This window comes from Erpetoichthys calabaricus, chromosome 11 (assembly GCF_900747795.2).
Source record: "Erpetoichthys calabaricus chromosome 11, fErpCal1.3, whole genome shotgun sequence".
Lineage (NCBI taxonomy): Eukaryota > Metazoa > Chordata > Cladistia > Polypteriformes > Polypteridae > Erpetoichthys > Erpetoichthys calabaricus.
Window position 1 is genome coordinate 14,795,148 of NC_041404.2, and position 17,748 is coordinate 14,812,895.

At 39.7% G+C, this 17,748-nt stretch overlaps 1 protein-coding gene and 1 long non-coding RNA gene across 3 annotated transcripts in view; both read left to right on the forward strand.

Annotated features, from left to right (window-relative positions):
- The window catches only part of dpysl3 (dihydropyrimidinase like 3), a 126,612-nt gene extending 118,145 nt beyond the window's left edge, over positions 1 to 8,467 (forward strand). For both annotated transcript variants that reach the window (XM_028812728.2, XM_028812729.2), the window contains exon 14: positions 4,382 to 8,467. In XM_028812728.2, coding sequence (XP_028668561.1) covers positions 4,382 to 4,473 — 92 coding nt within the window. In that variant the 3' untranslated portion in view covers positions 4,474 to 8,467. The remainder of the gene's footprint in view (positions 1 to 4,381) is intronic.
- Positions 1 to 17,748, forward strand: part of LOC127529612 (uncharacterized) — a 356,389-nt gene that overhangs the window by 323,091 nt on the left and 15,550 nt on the right. The window lies entirely within an intron of this gene.

Sequence of the window (17,748 nt, forward strand, 5' to 3'; positions counted from 1 at the left end):
TCAAGACAGTGCTATCTTGTATCCAAGCTGACCTCCTGAGGAAGTGACTTTCCTGTGTGGCGGCCAAGTGTCAGATTAAACTAGTGAGGAGGTGGAGTGAAGAGAGTTAGTGCAGATTTCCACCTTTTTTCTGTGCTGTTGCTCTTATCACACTCAGTAAATGAGTCTTCTAGTGACAGCAAAAGTAGTTTTTAATAGCATCTCCTATTAGAATGCCCTCAGGAGAAAATGTCAGTAAGTCCCATTTATTTTGTTCACAGTGTCACTGTGTCCTCCATGTACAGTTTAGGTAAAGACCAGCATAAGACAGTAGCCTTTCAAACAAATAGTAAAAGTACAATATCTGCTGTACTGTATGTTTAGGCTCTACTAACACAACCCCAAATCAGAAAACGTTGGGACGGTATGGGAAATGCAAATACAAAAAATGCAGTGATTCTTGAATTTACTTTGATTTTTATTTCATTACAGACAGTATGAACCCAAGTTATTTTACGTTTTGCCTGGTCATCTTCATTTCATGTGTTAATAATATACATCCATTCCTGCATTTCACATTGAAATTCCAGATGATGGTAACTGCCTCTGTTTTATAAAAGAGAGAAAACCAAATCAAGGCCACAGTTTATTTGGGCTGGCCTGGCCAGGTTACTGTATTTTAGGGTTTATGTGTTGTTTTACAGTGTTAGGCTCCTGGGCTGGATTTGTGTTAATGTGGTGTTTGATAGTGTAGCCAAAGTACATCTGGATAGGATTGTACTAGCTTGCAACGAGAAAAGAAACAGAAATTGATATTCAGTAGTACAATTTGTTGAAATAAACAGATTTGTAACTGGTTTACTATCCTAAACTCCCTAAATCTGACCAGTACAACCATCACACGTGGACACTAATAAATCCAACAGCAATTACAATATAAACCAGGTGAATAATAAGAAGTGCTACCTTAGTTGTCACTACTCTCTGTAGTGCAGTGCTGTTCACACCATATTGTTGCAAACACTAGGATCATTTGAGCTGAAGCTCTGCTGTCCCTGCTGAGATTGTAGACTCATAGACAAACAGTTAAAAGGCATGTGCATGATTTTTGATAAATGTTTGTGATTGTGCTGCCTTTAGTGAGTGAGTGCCTCCCCTAAAATAGAACCTTTCTTTTAGTTGTATTTACCAACGTCTTTCATCCTCCTTCTTCAGTGAAGTCCATGCCAGTATATTGAGTTCATCCATTAAGATGTTTGGAAATTTTTGAGCCTACAACATAGATAGATAGATAGATAGATAGATAGATAGATAGATAGATAGATAGATAGATAGATAGATAGATAGATAGATAGATAGATAGATAGATAGATAGATAGATAGATAGATAGATAGATAGATAGATAGATAGATAGATAGATAGATAGATAGATAGATAGATTCTTTCTTTCTTTCTTTCTTTCTTTCTTTCTTTCTTTCTTTCTTTCTTTCTTTCTTAATCCCAAGGGGAAATTCACAAAAATCCATGTCCACGTTATAAACGTAAAAGTGTCCAGGCAATGAATCCACATAAAAGAAAGTGATAGGAGTGATCAATAAAAAAAGAGAAAAAAGGTAGAAATATAAAGTCGTACACGGAGCTGCTGAAAAGGCTGCCACTCTTGGCGGCGCCTGAGTCACTACCTCAATGAGTACCATATGAGTTTAAACTAAGTTGCCACAAATTAAACTGAAAGCTTCTGCTAGCTGTCTGATGAAATGAAATAATGCAACATAACATACCATTCTGTATCCTGCTTAACCCAGTTTAGTGTAGTACGGGGCTGGAGCCTATCCAGCAGCACTGAGCACAAGGCAGGAAACAGCTCTGGACAGCATGACAGTCCGAGGCAGGACCTATTTACACACCTACACTTAGACTGGAGCCAATTTAGAGTTACCTGTTCATCCAGTTCTTCACATCTTTGGGGATGTGGGAAAAAAAATGGGGTAGCCTTTCACAAACTGGGATGACATGCAAACTTCAAATCGACAACGACCAGGCGTAGGATTCAAACCTAGGATGCTGCATCTGTGAGAAGTTTAGTACACTACTGTGCTTCCAAAATGTACAACACTGTGTCCCAAAAATCTCAAACAAAGCTTTGTTTGAAAAATTCTTTTATTTTATATAAAAAATCTGCTTGTAAAATTCAAACAGATGGTGTAACTTGGTACTGAAAGATATGGAATCCAAGAAAGAAAGGATGTTGTCTGATTAGACTGCTCAGCATAAAATTATGTAATACTATAGAATGCCCAGGAGGGGGTGGTTGGCCAGTTGGCGTAGGTTACCAGGATGTGACTATGTCCTTTTTTGGTTTTTGACATTGCATTATAATCAACTGTGGAGCCCCAGAAGTTTCTTTTCTCCAACAATTCACATGACTGGAGTTTTTGTTTCCCTCACTTCCATTGTTAAGTGATCATATTTCAAAGGTAATATTAATAAACAGTAGGGGGCTCTGCCCCCTGCTCGCTTCTCTCACCAGCCCCCGGGCGGGCGATACATGCTAGTCACTTTGCGGATCTGCCGCTCGCGTATGGTGAAGTGAACGTACAATTGAAACAGATTGTTATTTTCATGGGAATTGTTACATATGCATAATAGAACTAACTAATTTACATTACAGCGAGTAATTATCCATAGTAAAAAATAGTAAAACGTAATAAATTGAAATAAAATTGTTTCATGTTGCTTCAGTGGTATTCGTTGCATTATACATTTTCATTCTGTTTGGCTTTGAAATTAACACACAAATACTTTTTAAACTTACACTTTTACTGCAAAACGTCAGTAAAAATGATTTTTTGAATTAACTTTTCATTAATATCACATTGAATTTTGATTCCGTGTTTGGACTTACATCATGACAACACAACATATAACTGCCCGTGACTGAATATCGTTTCTTTCTCTCTAATAAATAAACTGACTTTTTTGAATGTCTGTCCCTGTGATTTGTTAATTGTCATATACGATACATCCTTCTTTCAACAGTAATTCAGCCGGTGTTAACGGTTCTAGATATTCTACGGGTTGATGTTTTCATCTTGCGCACCATCACCATCAACTGTTTCAGCATAGCCTATTGACACGTATTTAACCAATTTGCTGTGTTATCGATCGACAATTTTTGCGTTAATTCGTTTGACTTCATCGTTGCTCAGTGCTAGGATTGCCCGTGTACTCATTTTTTCAGTTGGTAACACTTCTGGATGAAATTCTTCAATAAGATTTGGATATAATTCTTCTTTTACTGGGGACTTAAAGTGAGGAAAACGTAAAAATTTATAAGAGCTGAGAGTGCAGGAACTGTGTCTGACAAAAGCATTCAAACGAATGAGAGGTGAGAGTACCATGTGCGTGGTTGAATATGGTTGAGAAGAGGGCATGACTTGAAAAAAATTTCATGGCCAAAAAGTCTCGACTCGTGGGATTTGAAAAAATTCTTGTCAGGATTTTTTCATATAATAGAGAGATATATTGTTAGGATCCTTTTGGTGTCACTCAGTTTGATTGCTGAAACTAATCTGTATTTACATGTAATTTATAAGGTTTGTAATTGTGTTTTATTTGCTTGGAGTTGCCACCCATAAGGGGAAATTTGCGACTCACTTATAACAGTAACAGTCTTATTACCAGACAACTAATTTCCAAAAAAAAATATTCTGTTACTTACTTACTTACTACAGTACATTGTTACAAGAAAGCCCCTCATTTTTATTTCTAGGTTTTCCTTGCTTTTGCTTATCCTGCCAGCTACTCTTCATCCATTCATCCAGGCAGCAGAAAATCTCAGTCTTGGGGAATTGGAACTGAGTTTAGGGGGCCATTGGGAAGAGGCTGACTTGAAATTAAAGAATACCCAGTGTACTACTGTGTTAAAAGTGTTCATGAAATTATAGAAATTGTCAATAAATGACTAATCACAAAGCAAATATTGATATTGCTGCCGATATTCTATGCTGATACTGAAACAGGCAACTGGATGCCACTGTGCAGCATGGCAGTGACTTCAGAGGCAAAGGACTTTGAGTAGCCACAGCATGTCGCTTAGTTGTTAATTTTATAGGTTAAGGTTGTTTTTTTTTTTACTGCTCATAATTCTCATTGTTACAGTTTGTCTGACTCATTAAAATCACTGTATTTGATTTCTGCCATCTGCTTACCATTGAATTTTCACCTTGCATTTCTTCCAGGTCTTAGTTTTGTATCTTTTCATTTCAATTCTTCTTTGGTCTGTTATAGTTTATATTATGTAGACCCTGTGTGGATGGATTTTACAGTGCATGCTAAGGTTTTAAATATTTATTCACTATATTTCTATTTTTCCATTGATAATTTTTTTGTTCCCTCCAGGTGCTCCCACTGAAGAGACCCCCATTCGCCCTGCTGGGCGGCGGATTGTGGTTCCCCCTGGTGGCCGCTCAAATATTACTTCATTAAGCTAAAGTGTGGAAACTGTCATTAAAATATGAGACATGATTGGTTCAAGTTCAAGTTGAATGAAATACAGAAGCCTCATGCCTTACCAGTCACGAACGCTACCTGTTATAGCTTTAAGAATGCAGTATTCATTTTCCTAGGAAATGCAATTCAGGCTCAGACAGTAAACAAAAGCAAACAGATTTAGCCTCTCATTACTGTGTCACTTCGTCCAGGCCCAGCACATGCATGTTATTTGTCCAGCTCCCCCTCGTGTGAGTCGCATATTTTCAGTCCTTTCTCAGCAAAGCAGATGTGTTTTTTATTAAGCTCCCTCTTACTTATTTGATGTGAACCTTTTTTTCACATGGACCTGGGTTCTGTCGCACCCACCATAGCACCAACCCAGCACATTATAACATGTTTAGATGAGTAATATTTAACATTTTCATAATATGAATTATTTTTTGAATGATACAACTTACAATAGTTGAGATACATTTCTTTTGTTTTGACAATTGGCTCACAGACATTTGAAGTGACTTGCTCATGGTCACAGAGTGTCAGTTGCAGGATTTGAACCCACAACCACAGGGTTTGAAGTCCAAAGCCTTAACCACCACTGCCTGCACATGTCATACATCATAGTTGCTTTTGTAGTTGTTACTCGGTTCCCTTTGTCTTGATTGAAAAAGGATGCGTATAAAGATGGGAGGCAACTGTAGTGTCCTTGTGACATTAATTTTGGTGCTAGTCATCCTGACCTAACCTGCAAGTAATCAAATGGTCTCAGGCCTGCTGCTCATGTAGCTGCTGTGCAAAAAAACACCACTGTGACTTACCTGAAAGCAGCCTTCTAAGCAAGCGCATTTTCCATTTTATCCACTGTGATTCTTCTCTTAGATGTTGTCCTTTGTTAGTCTTTCTCTTGTTAACAGTTGCAAGCGGTCATCTGTGCTTTTTAGTGCTATACCCAAAAATTTGTATGCAGCCTCCTTTCATTCAAGACTTGCTGCACAATGCATCCAGGCCTATACTGTACTTATTACAGGGTCTGACACAGTTATAAATTATATGACTTTAAGAGGTCCCAGCCCACTAAATTAGAAGTGGAAGGTCCAACCATGCTGCTCACATTTCATTATGCAGACAAGTTTGTTGGCATGATGAAAACAGGGGGCAGCCAAATGTGTGGAGTTATGGGTCCAATATGCCTGCCCCTCCTTCACTAAAGGACCCGTTAAATGGCATGTGCTGAAGTGTGGCAACATGAAGCACTTCAAACTACCTTTTGTGCATAAGGGCTGCCACAGTTCATCACATTTCTATTAGAAAATGCCAGTTAGAAAGGCCTCCTCCTCCTCCTCCCATTCTGCTTGCAACAACTAAGTGAACTTTGGGAGATTTCCAGTAATAAACAGTAATGTTTTACTTATCATTGTAAACATCTGTAGATGGTTCGGAAGCAAACATCTTGCTCTTGTGACTGTCTCCGGAAGGTGCTTTACAAATAAAGACTTGTAGCACAATTGTTCACATGTGTATTTTTTTACAGTTGGAGCACAGGCAGGTAACATGACTCACTCAGGGTCACATATGGGGACTGAACTGGAGATCTTGTGGTTTAGTGTCCCAAGACTAAGCCACACTGACTTCCTTGTGCCCTACATTTGACAGTTACAAGTAACCTTATCCTTTTACAACTCCAGTGCTGCAGATGCAGTGTTGGCTGCTGTGCCTCCTTCAGTCCTTTTCTTCATCGTGAACACATCTCCTTCCTCTCCACACTGTTAGTGCAAACTGACCCTGCAACTTAATCACATCTTCACTAATTTATATCCCGAAAAGTAATGATCTCTGTATTTTGTATGACTTGGTAGACAAGGCATTTTTTACATATGCAACTTATTACCTCGTTAAATATTTATTAGCTCCCATCCCATCGCTCATTCCGCCCAAAGGGAATGGTCTGTTCATTCCAGAATAGCTGTACAGTGTCACCTTGGCTGGCCTATATAGGATATCCCAATGGTCAGTGGCAGCTGCTTCGTCTGTAGAGCTGCAAAGGAAAGGACTTTTGTGGACACTGTGCTTCCCTGTTTGCTTTAGTGCATTTTAATGTCATTTTAATTGAATTCATTAACTACCTAACCCTGTGTCAGAAGCCGTTTTCTTCCAGTGATGGTGGGGATGAGTATTTCTAATAGCATTGAACTGCACCAGTCTGATCATCTATGCATACATACAGTACCTGCCTCAAAGGTTTACACCCAACCCCACTAAGTAATCTAAAAACATAAAGAAAAGGGCGGCCTAATTGTTGTCCGAGTGCCACTACAGCTACTAACATGGGGACAAGGAAAAATTAAACACCTTTGTATGCTGTGCTTCAATATTAGTACCATCCAAATAAATATTATCTATTTATGACATACATATAGTACTCTAAAATCTGAAGATGGCAAGGAAATTGTGAACAGCTTATCAATTTGGATTCACCGGGCAGTGTCACTTGCTCATCTTTTGAAATGTGGGAGAAGAACCCTAATAGAGTGAGGCAGAACTGCAGACGCCACACAGACGAAGAAATGCGTCTAAATGCAGCCCACAATAGGCATGATGTAGGTCAATTAACGCCCATAATGTCAGACACAATACGCCCTCTAAGTCAGATGAACTTCCCACAACCCTAATCTTCAGCATAGTGTAACTGGGCGTTCAATGGGTGTTTTGTGACTGACGTTATACGGTTGAAATTACATTCTGTTTCTGACAAAGTGCGCGTGTGGAATTCACAGCCAAGAAATGGCTAATAAGCTGCAATTCATGTCTACCTGTTTGGCCCTTCCTTTGGAGAATGAATACTGCATGTGTAAGAATGTTGCTTTCAACTTTTTTGATATTAAGCTTTTTCATCATTACATTTTTTTAAAGTCCTAGTTTGCTGTAGTCAATAGCTTATTAGCCTACCATACCACTGGCTTTAGATAGGTGGCGCTGTAGTCCTGTTAGCTTGTATTGTAGCCTTGTTTTCCTGTGATTGCTGTATCCCTGAATTACTGGACCAGGAATATTTGATAGTTTTAATTAGATTATAAATACATACAGCAATCGTAAGTGGTATGCAAATCCCATAACCATCATGCCTCCTTGATGTGTTTTATAATAATCGCTAACAACGATTACACATTCCCGCAGCTCTTTTTTATCCAACTGCTACGTCTTGCATACTTTCTGAATTTAACATCAACCTGAGGTCAAGTTAAAGTCTTGCCAAGGCTGAACCCTGTTTGCTTTGCATTTATTTTGTTCTGTATTATACCTGTGAGTTAGTTACAGAATATTTATTACATAATGCCTTTCCTCTGTCCATCTATCAGGTAGCACCTTTACTCTCAGGTGGTATCTATCTATCTATCTATCTATCTATCTATCTATCTATCTATCTATCTATCTATCTATCTATCTATCTATCTATCTATCTATCTATACTGCCTACTCTAAAGGCTACCGGAGGAAAGCTGTGTACACATTTAACTTTCTAGCCCATCAATTTATAAATCTGACTGAATGCATTACATTGTATTTATCAGTAATAATTTAATTAAATTTAGTTTGTTTGATTTTCTGACAGTGCCCATCACACTGGGTTGGCCAGTAGTGCTGTGCTCTGTCTAAAAGGCATTTTGTGTTCAAAGTCAACAATTTTCAGATAAATAAGAAGGCCTTAAGCCAAAAAAATTCCCACTCATTTATTGCAATACTGAATTAAAGTATTTTAGTGTATGATTGTTGCAAGCAAATAATTTGATTCAAGAAGGAAAGACATTTACAGCAATGAGAAAACAAAGCTGCAGTCATTATCTGTGAAAGTACTTAATATATTTCTGACACGCGCACTCTTCAGTTGTGCTTCTGACGCACACAAAGCTGACAGAGTGTGTCCAAATGAAATGTAAGTGGTTGTATGAAATTTTCCTGAATAAACATTGAACGTGACCTGGAGGATGGTCTTCTGTATTCGGTGTCCTGTGGTTGGTGTTTTCTTGCATCGGACGGCTCTACAGAAACAGAACTGGAGGTGTTGAGGTACAGGAGGCCTGATAAATGGTTCATTTGACAGGGATGATTAGGGATTGTGTTGCAGTAATTTAGCTCGCAGTGAATCCTAATCAGAGTTTCATGCAAACTGAGTGACCCATCGTTTACATGCTTCATCAAAAGGCCTCGCAACTCTCTTCTCAGCTTATGTCCCATAGCTATGGGGATTCTAAGGGCTGCTGTGTATTCCAATTGGATCCGCTAGTTCCCTTTAGGTTCATTACATTTCAAATGTGGCTACAGAGCTATACACTGAAGTAACTCCTGTAGGACACTGGGACATTTTTGATGACAACGGGTAAGTCAGTCCAACAGCAATTCCTCCAAAAGAACACCAAAGTGCTACTCTGTGTAACGTTACTTATTATCTGTTGTTCTCTGTGTGATGAAAAACTTTCTAATGTTTGTGCATAGTTTAACCTTAAAGGAATACTCAATGATTTTTATACATATATTACTTACGTCATGTAGTTCGCGGTGATGGCCAAACACAAATTTAATCTCATGTTTTCATACAGAATAAAAGGTTATGAAATAACAGAACTTACGGAAGCTCTGAACCGCAAAATGGAAAAAATTATGAGATAGCCCTTATCTCATACTTACGTGAAACTTTTCTGTATGTACGTGACAACATCTCATACGTACATAAAAGTATCCCGTACGTACAAGATATTTTCACATACGTACGAGATAAGGGGTTATCCTTTGATTCTTTTCATTGTGTGGTTCATAGCTTCCATAAGAACTCAATGGTGACTGATGCTGTATAACAGCAAACAATGAAAACATCACATAATCCACTAGTCACTTATCAAGTTGTCATCTCAAAACATATGCTATTTTGTGAAAATATTGTTGAATAGATATTTTTACAACAATTGGCTCATGTCATAAACCAGAAACTAAACCTTATGGGATTGACTTTTTGAATTGAATTGAAGAGCCACCTCTCCCCTTCATTCATTGGTCAAGAGACCTGTCTTCGGTTCAAATTGTCAGTCCCATAAGGTTTTAGGTTCTGGCTTATAATTCTGTATATGCTCATTATTGAAGAAGTATCTATTTAATGGCATTTTAGCAAAAAAGCCGGCATTTTGCACGTTTTGAGCATACAAATGGATAACTGACTGACATGTGGATTATGTGACATGAGTCACATGAGATTTTGTTTTCCTTATTTGCTGTTGTACAGCGTTGGTTGCTGTTGCCTTCTGCTACATTATAAACTTTCTCTCCATACACCATGGAAACGTGAGAGTAAAATCATTTTCTCAGCCGTTACTATGACCTACGTGATGTAGGTAACGTGCAAAAGTACCATTTCTGGATGGAGTATTCCTTTACATTTCTAGCTATGTCCCCATGTTCTTGTTAAATAATTAATTTTAAAGTAACTGCTGGGATCCTCCTATATGCCTCCGACCAGACATCCTTAGAAAGTGAAATCTGTCCTTTGAACTATAAATTATCAGCTTCTTAAAATGAGGTTAGGAGCTCCAGGATACTAGAGTGGAAAAAGGTCTCCAATAGTAAGGAGAAATCTTGCGAGCATGACCTGTGATTCACTGATGTCCCTTTCAGGATTGGTTTCTATCTTGCACCCAGTATTGCAGGGATTGGCTCTGGCCAAGGGGGTATGAGAACAGATGGATGTATGGACAAATGTGGTGTGGGTATCAAATGAAGCACATGCATTTTTTGTTTTGCATCCACACATTCTTCAACTTTTTATTCAGAAGTTTGTTTTCCACTTATAGGAAAGTCTGCCATGGTTGGTGAGGGCTTTTTAGTATCACCTTTTTAAACTACCTCAGGTGCCATTATATGGAGAATGCGTAATATCGAGTATAGTGGCCAAGTCAAACATACAGTGCATCCGGAAAGTATTCACAGCGCATCACTTTTTCCACATTTTGTTATGTTACAGCCTTATTCCAAAATGGATTAAATTCATTTTTTTCCTCTGAGTTCTACACACAACACTCCATAATGACAACGTGAAAAACGTTTACTTGAGGTTTTTGAAAATTTATTAAAAATAAAAAATTGAGAAAGCACATGTACATAAGTATTCACAGCCTTTGCCATGAAGCTCAAAATTGAGCACCGGTGCATCCTGTTTCCCCTGATCATCCTTGAGATGTTTCTGCAGCTTAATTGGAGTCCACCTGTGGTAAATTCAGTTGACTGGACATGATTTGGAAAGGCACACACCTGTCTATATAAGGTCCCACAGTTGACAGTTCATGTCAGAGCACAAACCAAGCATGAAGTGAAAGGAATTGTCTGTAAACCTCCGAGACAAGATTGTCTCGAGGCACAAATCTGGGGAAGGTTACAGAAAAATTTCTGCTGCTTTGAAGCTCCCAATGAGCACAGTGGCCTCCATCATCCGTAAGTGGAAGAAGTTCGAAACCACCAGGACTCTTCCTAGAGCTGGTCGGCCATCTAAACTGAGCGATCAGGGGAGAAGGGCCTTAGTCAGAGAGGTGACCAAGAACCCGATGGTCACTCTGTCAGAGCTCCAGAGGTCCTCTTGAAGGTTCTCCTTTCTCCACAGAAGGACAACCATTTCTGCAGCAATCCACCAATCAGGCCTGTATGGTAAACTGGCCAGACGGAAGCCACTCCTTAGTAAAAGGCACATGGCAGCCCATCTGGAGTTTGCCAAAAGGCACCTGAAGGACTCTCAGACCATGAGAAAGAAAATTCTCTGGTCTGATGAGACAAAGATTGAACTCTTTGGTGTGAATGCCAGGCGTCACGTTTGGAGGAAACCAGGCACCGCTCATCACCAGGCCAATACCATCCGTATAGTGAAGCATGGTGGTGGCAGCATCATGCTCTGGGGATGTTTTTCAGCGGCAGGGACTGAGAGACTAGTCAGGATAAAGGAAAAGATGACTGCAGCAATGTACAGAGACATCCTGGATGAAAACCTGCTCTAGAGCGCTCTTGACCTCAGACTGGGGTGACGGTTCATCTTTCAGCAGGACAACAACCCTAAGCACACAGCCAAGATATCAAAGGAGTGGCTTCAGGACAACTCTGTGAATGTCCTTTAGTGGCCCAGCCAGAGCCCAGACTTGAATCCGATTGAACATCTCTGGAGAGATCTTAAAATGGCTGTGCACCGACGCTTCCCATCCAACCTGATGGAGCTTGAGAGGTGCTGCGAAGAGGAATGGGCGAAACTGGCCAAGGATAGGTGTGCCAAGCTTGTGGCATCATATTCAAAAAGACTTGAGGCTGTAATTGCTGCCAAAGGTGCAAGTATTGAGCAAAGGCTGTGAATACTTATGTACATGTGATTTCTCAGTTTTTTTTATTTTTAATAAATTTGCAAAAGCCACAAATAAACTTTTTTCACGTTGTCATTATGGGGTGTTGTGTGTAGAATTCTGAGGAAAAAAAATGAATTTAATCCATTTTGGAATAAGGCTGTAACATAACAAAATGTGGAAAAAGTGATGCACTGTGAATACTTTCCGGATGCACTGTATTACTTCATTAAATGAAAAACCAGCCACCATCATCACCTGAAGGGGAGGCCCCATGCCCTGTTCAGAGGGTGCGACCCCGGACTTCTCATACTGGTATTCCAGCCACACTGCAGTTCTAGCTGAAAGAGTCCAGAGTCTTTATGGATGCCAATTCTTGTGTCTTTTCATTTCCCACCTAGTTGTCTTTCGTATTCTGTTACAGTATATTTCCACAAATTGCAAACCTTTATAAAATGTAGCTACTGACGGTGGTGTGGCTGGCAGTTCATGAACCGAGTTGCGTGCTACATTTGTCTTGAATTTAATTTGAAGCCTCAAGTTAAATCCTGCAACCGGCAATGTATTCCCAGGAACCCCTCTGCTAGAAAACAAAGTAAATCCCAGTCTGTTATACAAGGCCTCAGCCCATGGAAGCGACGGAATTACTCTGAGATGACTAACGTGCAACACATTACCCAATTATGTTTAAACTGGCAAAACAGTTCACGCCGGAAACTGGCAGTATTGATTTAAATCCCAAACCAGATGCTTAGCGATGATGCAAATTTAAACATTTGATTTTACAAAGCCTGTTTGCATTAAGATCAGATTAAAAGGAAAAGCAACTTTGTGAGCCAAGAAGACGCAAGTACTTTAAGTTACTGGAAATCTTTGGAAAATATAAGAATTCTTCAGCTTGCCCTTGCTGCTATTTAAGCTTTCTGCAAGGAGTGCCCCTTTGAGCCAACTCACCTTCTATAGACTCCATCCTGCCCTGAAACACCAGATTTCAGCTCTCCTAGAAGTCTTAAAATGTATTGACTCTCAGTTGAGCCTGGCGGCATGTAAAGTTCTTCTTGTCACGTAGTTCGAGCCATTCACCTCTTGAACCTAATCATTTATAGTAACAGTTAAGAAAGTCCGTTTTGCACTACCATTTTTCAGTGCTTATGATATCAATGATCACATTCTTAAATCCACTTAATCGGGTTGAGGTCCACAGCAAGGATTGGAGCCTGACCTGGCAAACAATCTTGGACAAGGCTCCAGTCCACCACAGAGCCCACTGATGCAAACTGGGTCAGAGTGGAATCTCTAGTCAACCTAACCAGCACATACTGGGGAATGTGGGAAGAAAACCAGAGTGCCCAAGAAAAACCTGTACAGACAAGGAGAACACATACTGTACTATATGATAAAGAAAACAAATGAATCTTCTATGTGCTAATGGAATTCCAAACTCATCAGATGTTGTGACAGAACCTGAAACAAGCAGTTCACGTCACCGAGCAGTGCAAAGAGGAAGTGTGGAGGTGAGTAACTCGGGGGGTCTGGTGGACGTTACTGCGCCTTCAGAGGGGTAATAATGACTTTCTCAAAAAGCACTGAGTCTTCTGATTAGTAGCTGAAAAATGTGTGCGTTTTTGTCTGGTTCCTTTTTATGTAATATTTTTTATTTATGGATTTGAGATGAGGGTAATAATTGTAACAGCACTGAAACGATTAGTAAGAATGGAATAGCTTAAATTTTTGCAGGACTTTAAAAAACTGAGATCACATTAGCATTGGAAAAAAGAAACAATGCCTATTAATAAATATTTTTTGGTCATAATTAAAAATAATACTTAAAAAAGATTTGTTTTCCACTGAATAATGTATTGTAATACATTGTTGTCTATTATGCTGCCGGAGAGTGGTGAGGTTTTAGATGTTGCTGGACAGGCAAGTAAGAACTTCTCTACACTCAGTAAATGTGACGCCATGTCGTCTGCTGCATGGACACCTCACAAGGAAAACAAGCTGGCGTGGGATTTGACTCCCAGATCAGGATCTGTAAGGTGGCTGCACTAACTGTTGTGCCAATCTACTGTGCCATTCAAACGTCTGATCACACCAGGAAATAAATGTTCATGTTTTTAATAGAAGTTGATATCTTTTTTTATTAAGATACCATTAAATTGATTTAAATATGCAGCCAAGTCATTCGCAGTGTTGCAAATGGCGATCACTGCTCGAAGTGACTGATTTAAAGTGGCAGTGTGGCACAGTGGTAGAGCTGCTGCTGTGCAGTATGGAGACCAGGGTTCACCTCCCAGGTTTGCATGTTCTCCGCGTGTCTGCGTGGGTTTTGTTCAGGTGCTCTCGCTTTCCCCCAAAGATATGCCTCTTAGGTGGATTGGCGATGCTAAATTGGGCCTAGCGTGTGTGTGTGTTCACCCAGTGATGGACGGGCTCACTGTCCAAGGGATTGCTCCCACCAATAGACTCCTGCAACCCTGCTTAAGATTAATCAAGCTTTGAAAATGGTATGTTTGATTTTTAGTTTATTATTTACATATGACCATAAAGCTCCATTTTCAGCAACCATTCCTTTGAGAAACAAACACCTTACAGGCCCTCAGTTGGCTTCTTCATTAAATACAAGCTGAACACCAGTGTCATCTGCAACAGAGGAAAGATGACTCCAGGATGCTGGCATAAAAGGCAGAGATTCAAAGTAAACGCCATATCTGAAACTGGCAAATAAAAAGAAAAGGTTAGAATGGGCAAAAGAACACAAACACTGGACAGGAGATGACCAGAAAAGCATATTGTGGTCAGCATCCCAGAGTCACTTTTTCTCTGTTGCTGATGACACTGGTGTTTGGTGTGTATTTAATAAAGAAGCCAACTGGGGACCTGTAAGGTGTTTGCTGACTGCCTTGCTCTTATCATGTTGTGTGTCGGGGGCCTTCTACTTCTTTTTCTGTCCTGGCCAGATCCACTTTGCCCCTCTTCTCCTAAGACAGTAAAAGACATCTTTTATGAAATCTTGGCTTGAATAAAATTAATTCTGCAACAAAGCACAGACTGACATGTTTTTGTAAGAAAGTGTGTTCATTTTGGCCATTTGTGGACCCAGAATTGAAAATTTTAGGGACAGCAGTACCCTGTAACCCAAGTGAACTGAATAACAGATTTCAGCAGAGCTAATGCAATGACAAAGGCTTCATTAATAACCAAACTGCATTTAAAATGACTAATTAAGGATAAGCTAAGGGAGTCCAATGAAATTAGAGCTTCCAAAAATGGGGCTTTGCAGTCATATGTGAATTAATTAAAAATCAGCATCACTGGTAATGCGTTAGCTGTGTTTTTAAATTAATTTAATCATATCTATATAAAAAAGGTACCATTTTCTATCAAAAACATGAAAATGTTTGTGTCGTGAATCAGGAGTCCCAAGCACTAAAGAGTTTCAAAGCACCAAGTTCCAAAAACTTCCAATAATGCCCAAGACAGGGGGTGATCACTGTCAAACCCCAGCTAGCAATAAGGGCAAGTGCTGAATCATTATAAAATAAAAGATTTATTCTTCGCGATAAGGTATTCCATTCACAATGAAGCTCTGTGGAGCACAAAGACAAATAGAATTGCCTGTAACAAGAAGACAGTCCAAATCAAAAGGTCCCACTACAGACTGCAATAGCAAGGTCAAAATACGGAGCAGAAAGTCGAAAGAAAACCTAGGAAACTCAAAAGGCATATAGAATTTACAAAAGCACAAGAACTCACCACTCCAGAGCACATTTACAGTGAACTGCCAGGAAGTGTGGAAGATCCGCCAAATTTATAGGTCAGAGGGCAGTGATTGGCAGGTGGCGCCACCTGTTGGGGGACCAACCACAAAACACATGGAACATAACAAAGGTAGCGTATATACAGTACATAGAAAAAAACAAAAATTAAGAACAATGCGCATAAACAACATAAATAAAAGGATAGAAAATAAACAAAAGAGACACAAAACATTAATTTGAACCCCAGCCAGGGGAGGAATCCTGGCCAAGACCAGACATTCTTGGTGTGTCCAGACTCAATCGTCTTTAATTTTTTTTATCGTAAACTCTGAAGAGCAGTTTGCACCACTGCAGAGATCCAGTCACCTTCAGAATCCACAGGACCAGGCGTGATTCCCAAATGAGAATACACGTCTCAGTACAAGTCTTTAAAAAATAGTTAGTAGCGTACAGCAGTGAAGCTCTGGCTCCGCCCACAGAGTTTCTTCTTAAAGGACCGCCCCCAATTTCTCCAGTCTGTGCACTTTAAACAGCTGGGGTTTCAGGGAGAGAGCAAAACAAACTGAACAAAAGACTTGATGCTTAGAGAAATTAAAAAGCTAAAAGTCAGGAACTCAGTAGCACAAGGTAATGGAAGCGTATTTGGAAATTGTAATGAGCACAGCAACAAAAGAGACAGACCGGCATCCATAGACCACTACAGCTACTTGACTCAACACATTGTAGCAATGCCTCTGTCTGATATGATTACCTGTCATTTTGACTGATGCATCACTATATTGCATAACAACCACAAATAAAGTGCTCTATGGATATGCCACGTATTAAAACGATTCGGCTACATTCTGGCATGGCAAGTGTGCACTTCCTATTACCGTGTTTCCACGAAACTAAGACCTACTCCGAAAATAAGCCCTAGTCAAGATTGTCAGCTGAAAAGTAAGGCGCCTAAGGCTGGGTTTATACTTCACGGGATGTGATGCGTGTGCCCGAAACATGCATTAAATTCTGGGGACACCTTGCCACAATATCTCTGAAAAGGATGTTTAATGACTATACCCATCAATTCAGAGATGCGCCCATTCCAGCAGCATCGGTGCAAGACAGAAACAAAATCCCTGGACGGGGTATCGGCTCATCACAAGGTGAACACAAGCACACACATACACTGGCGTCATTGTAGCATCACCAAATCCCAATGTCTTTGAATGGAAAACTGAGCCCACTGTGGAAATCCACCAGGAAAAACATACAAACTCCAGGCAGGAATCACAAGGGACGTGACTCCCTACTGCGAGACTTCAGCACTACCACTCTGCCACCGCATATGTGTAACTATTAACAGTATTCATTGTTTAAACAAAGTTAACGATTTATCTGTAAATGTAACATAACTATTTTAATGCATTTAATCATGAAAGTGATATCAAGTATAAATCTAAGAATTCTAAATGTGCAGAGAGCTGGAATATCATAAATGTAATGTGTTCTGTGTGGCAATGCTGCTTGCTGCTGCTGTCAGGTCAGGAGGAAGCCCCAGAAGCGCATTGCGATTAACAACTGGCTCGGTTTTAAGATGACGTTTACGATGGTCTGCTTTAATAATAAAATGAGGTTTAAGTGGACATTTCGAGTTTAAAGCCGAAATTTCCACTTTAATCACAAAATAGACATTTTCATTATGTCCCTATTTATTTTTCTCTGTCGCTCAAATACGCCGGCGTACATTCTGATGGTATTGTGAAGGTACAAAAAAGAAAAAAGATGGCACAGAAGATGGTATGTGAGACTTTAAAATGTATCGTGTCATTACTTTGGTGAATATGCAACGCTTGAATATAAAAGCAACATGAATACATTTGTATGTCGGCATTTTGCTTCACCACATCGAACAATTCGTCAAACATCGAAGCGCGCACATCGATCCTGGAGGATCCTAAAAGCAGCCGGAGTAGCAGGAAATTCAGGCAGGAATTCATGGCTTGAATGTGGAGAGTTATGACGATATTCCAGGAGAAGATGACATGACTGTTTTTGGATAAATGTATATTGTTGTACATGAATAAATATAAGATATCCCCTGAAAATAAGCCCTAGTGCATCTTTTGGAGCAAAAATTAATATAAGACCCGGTCTTATTTTCGGGGAAACACGG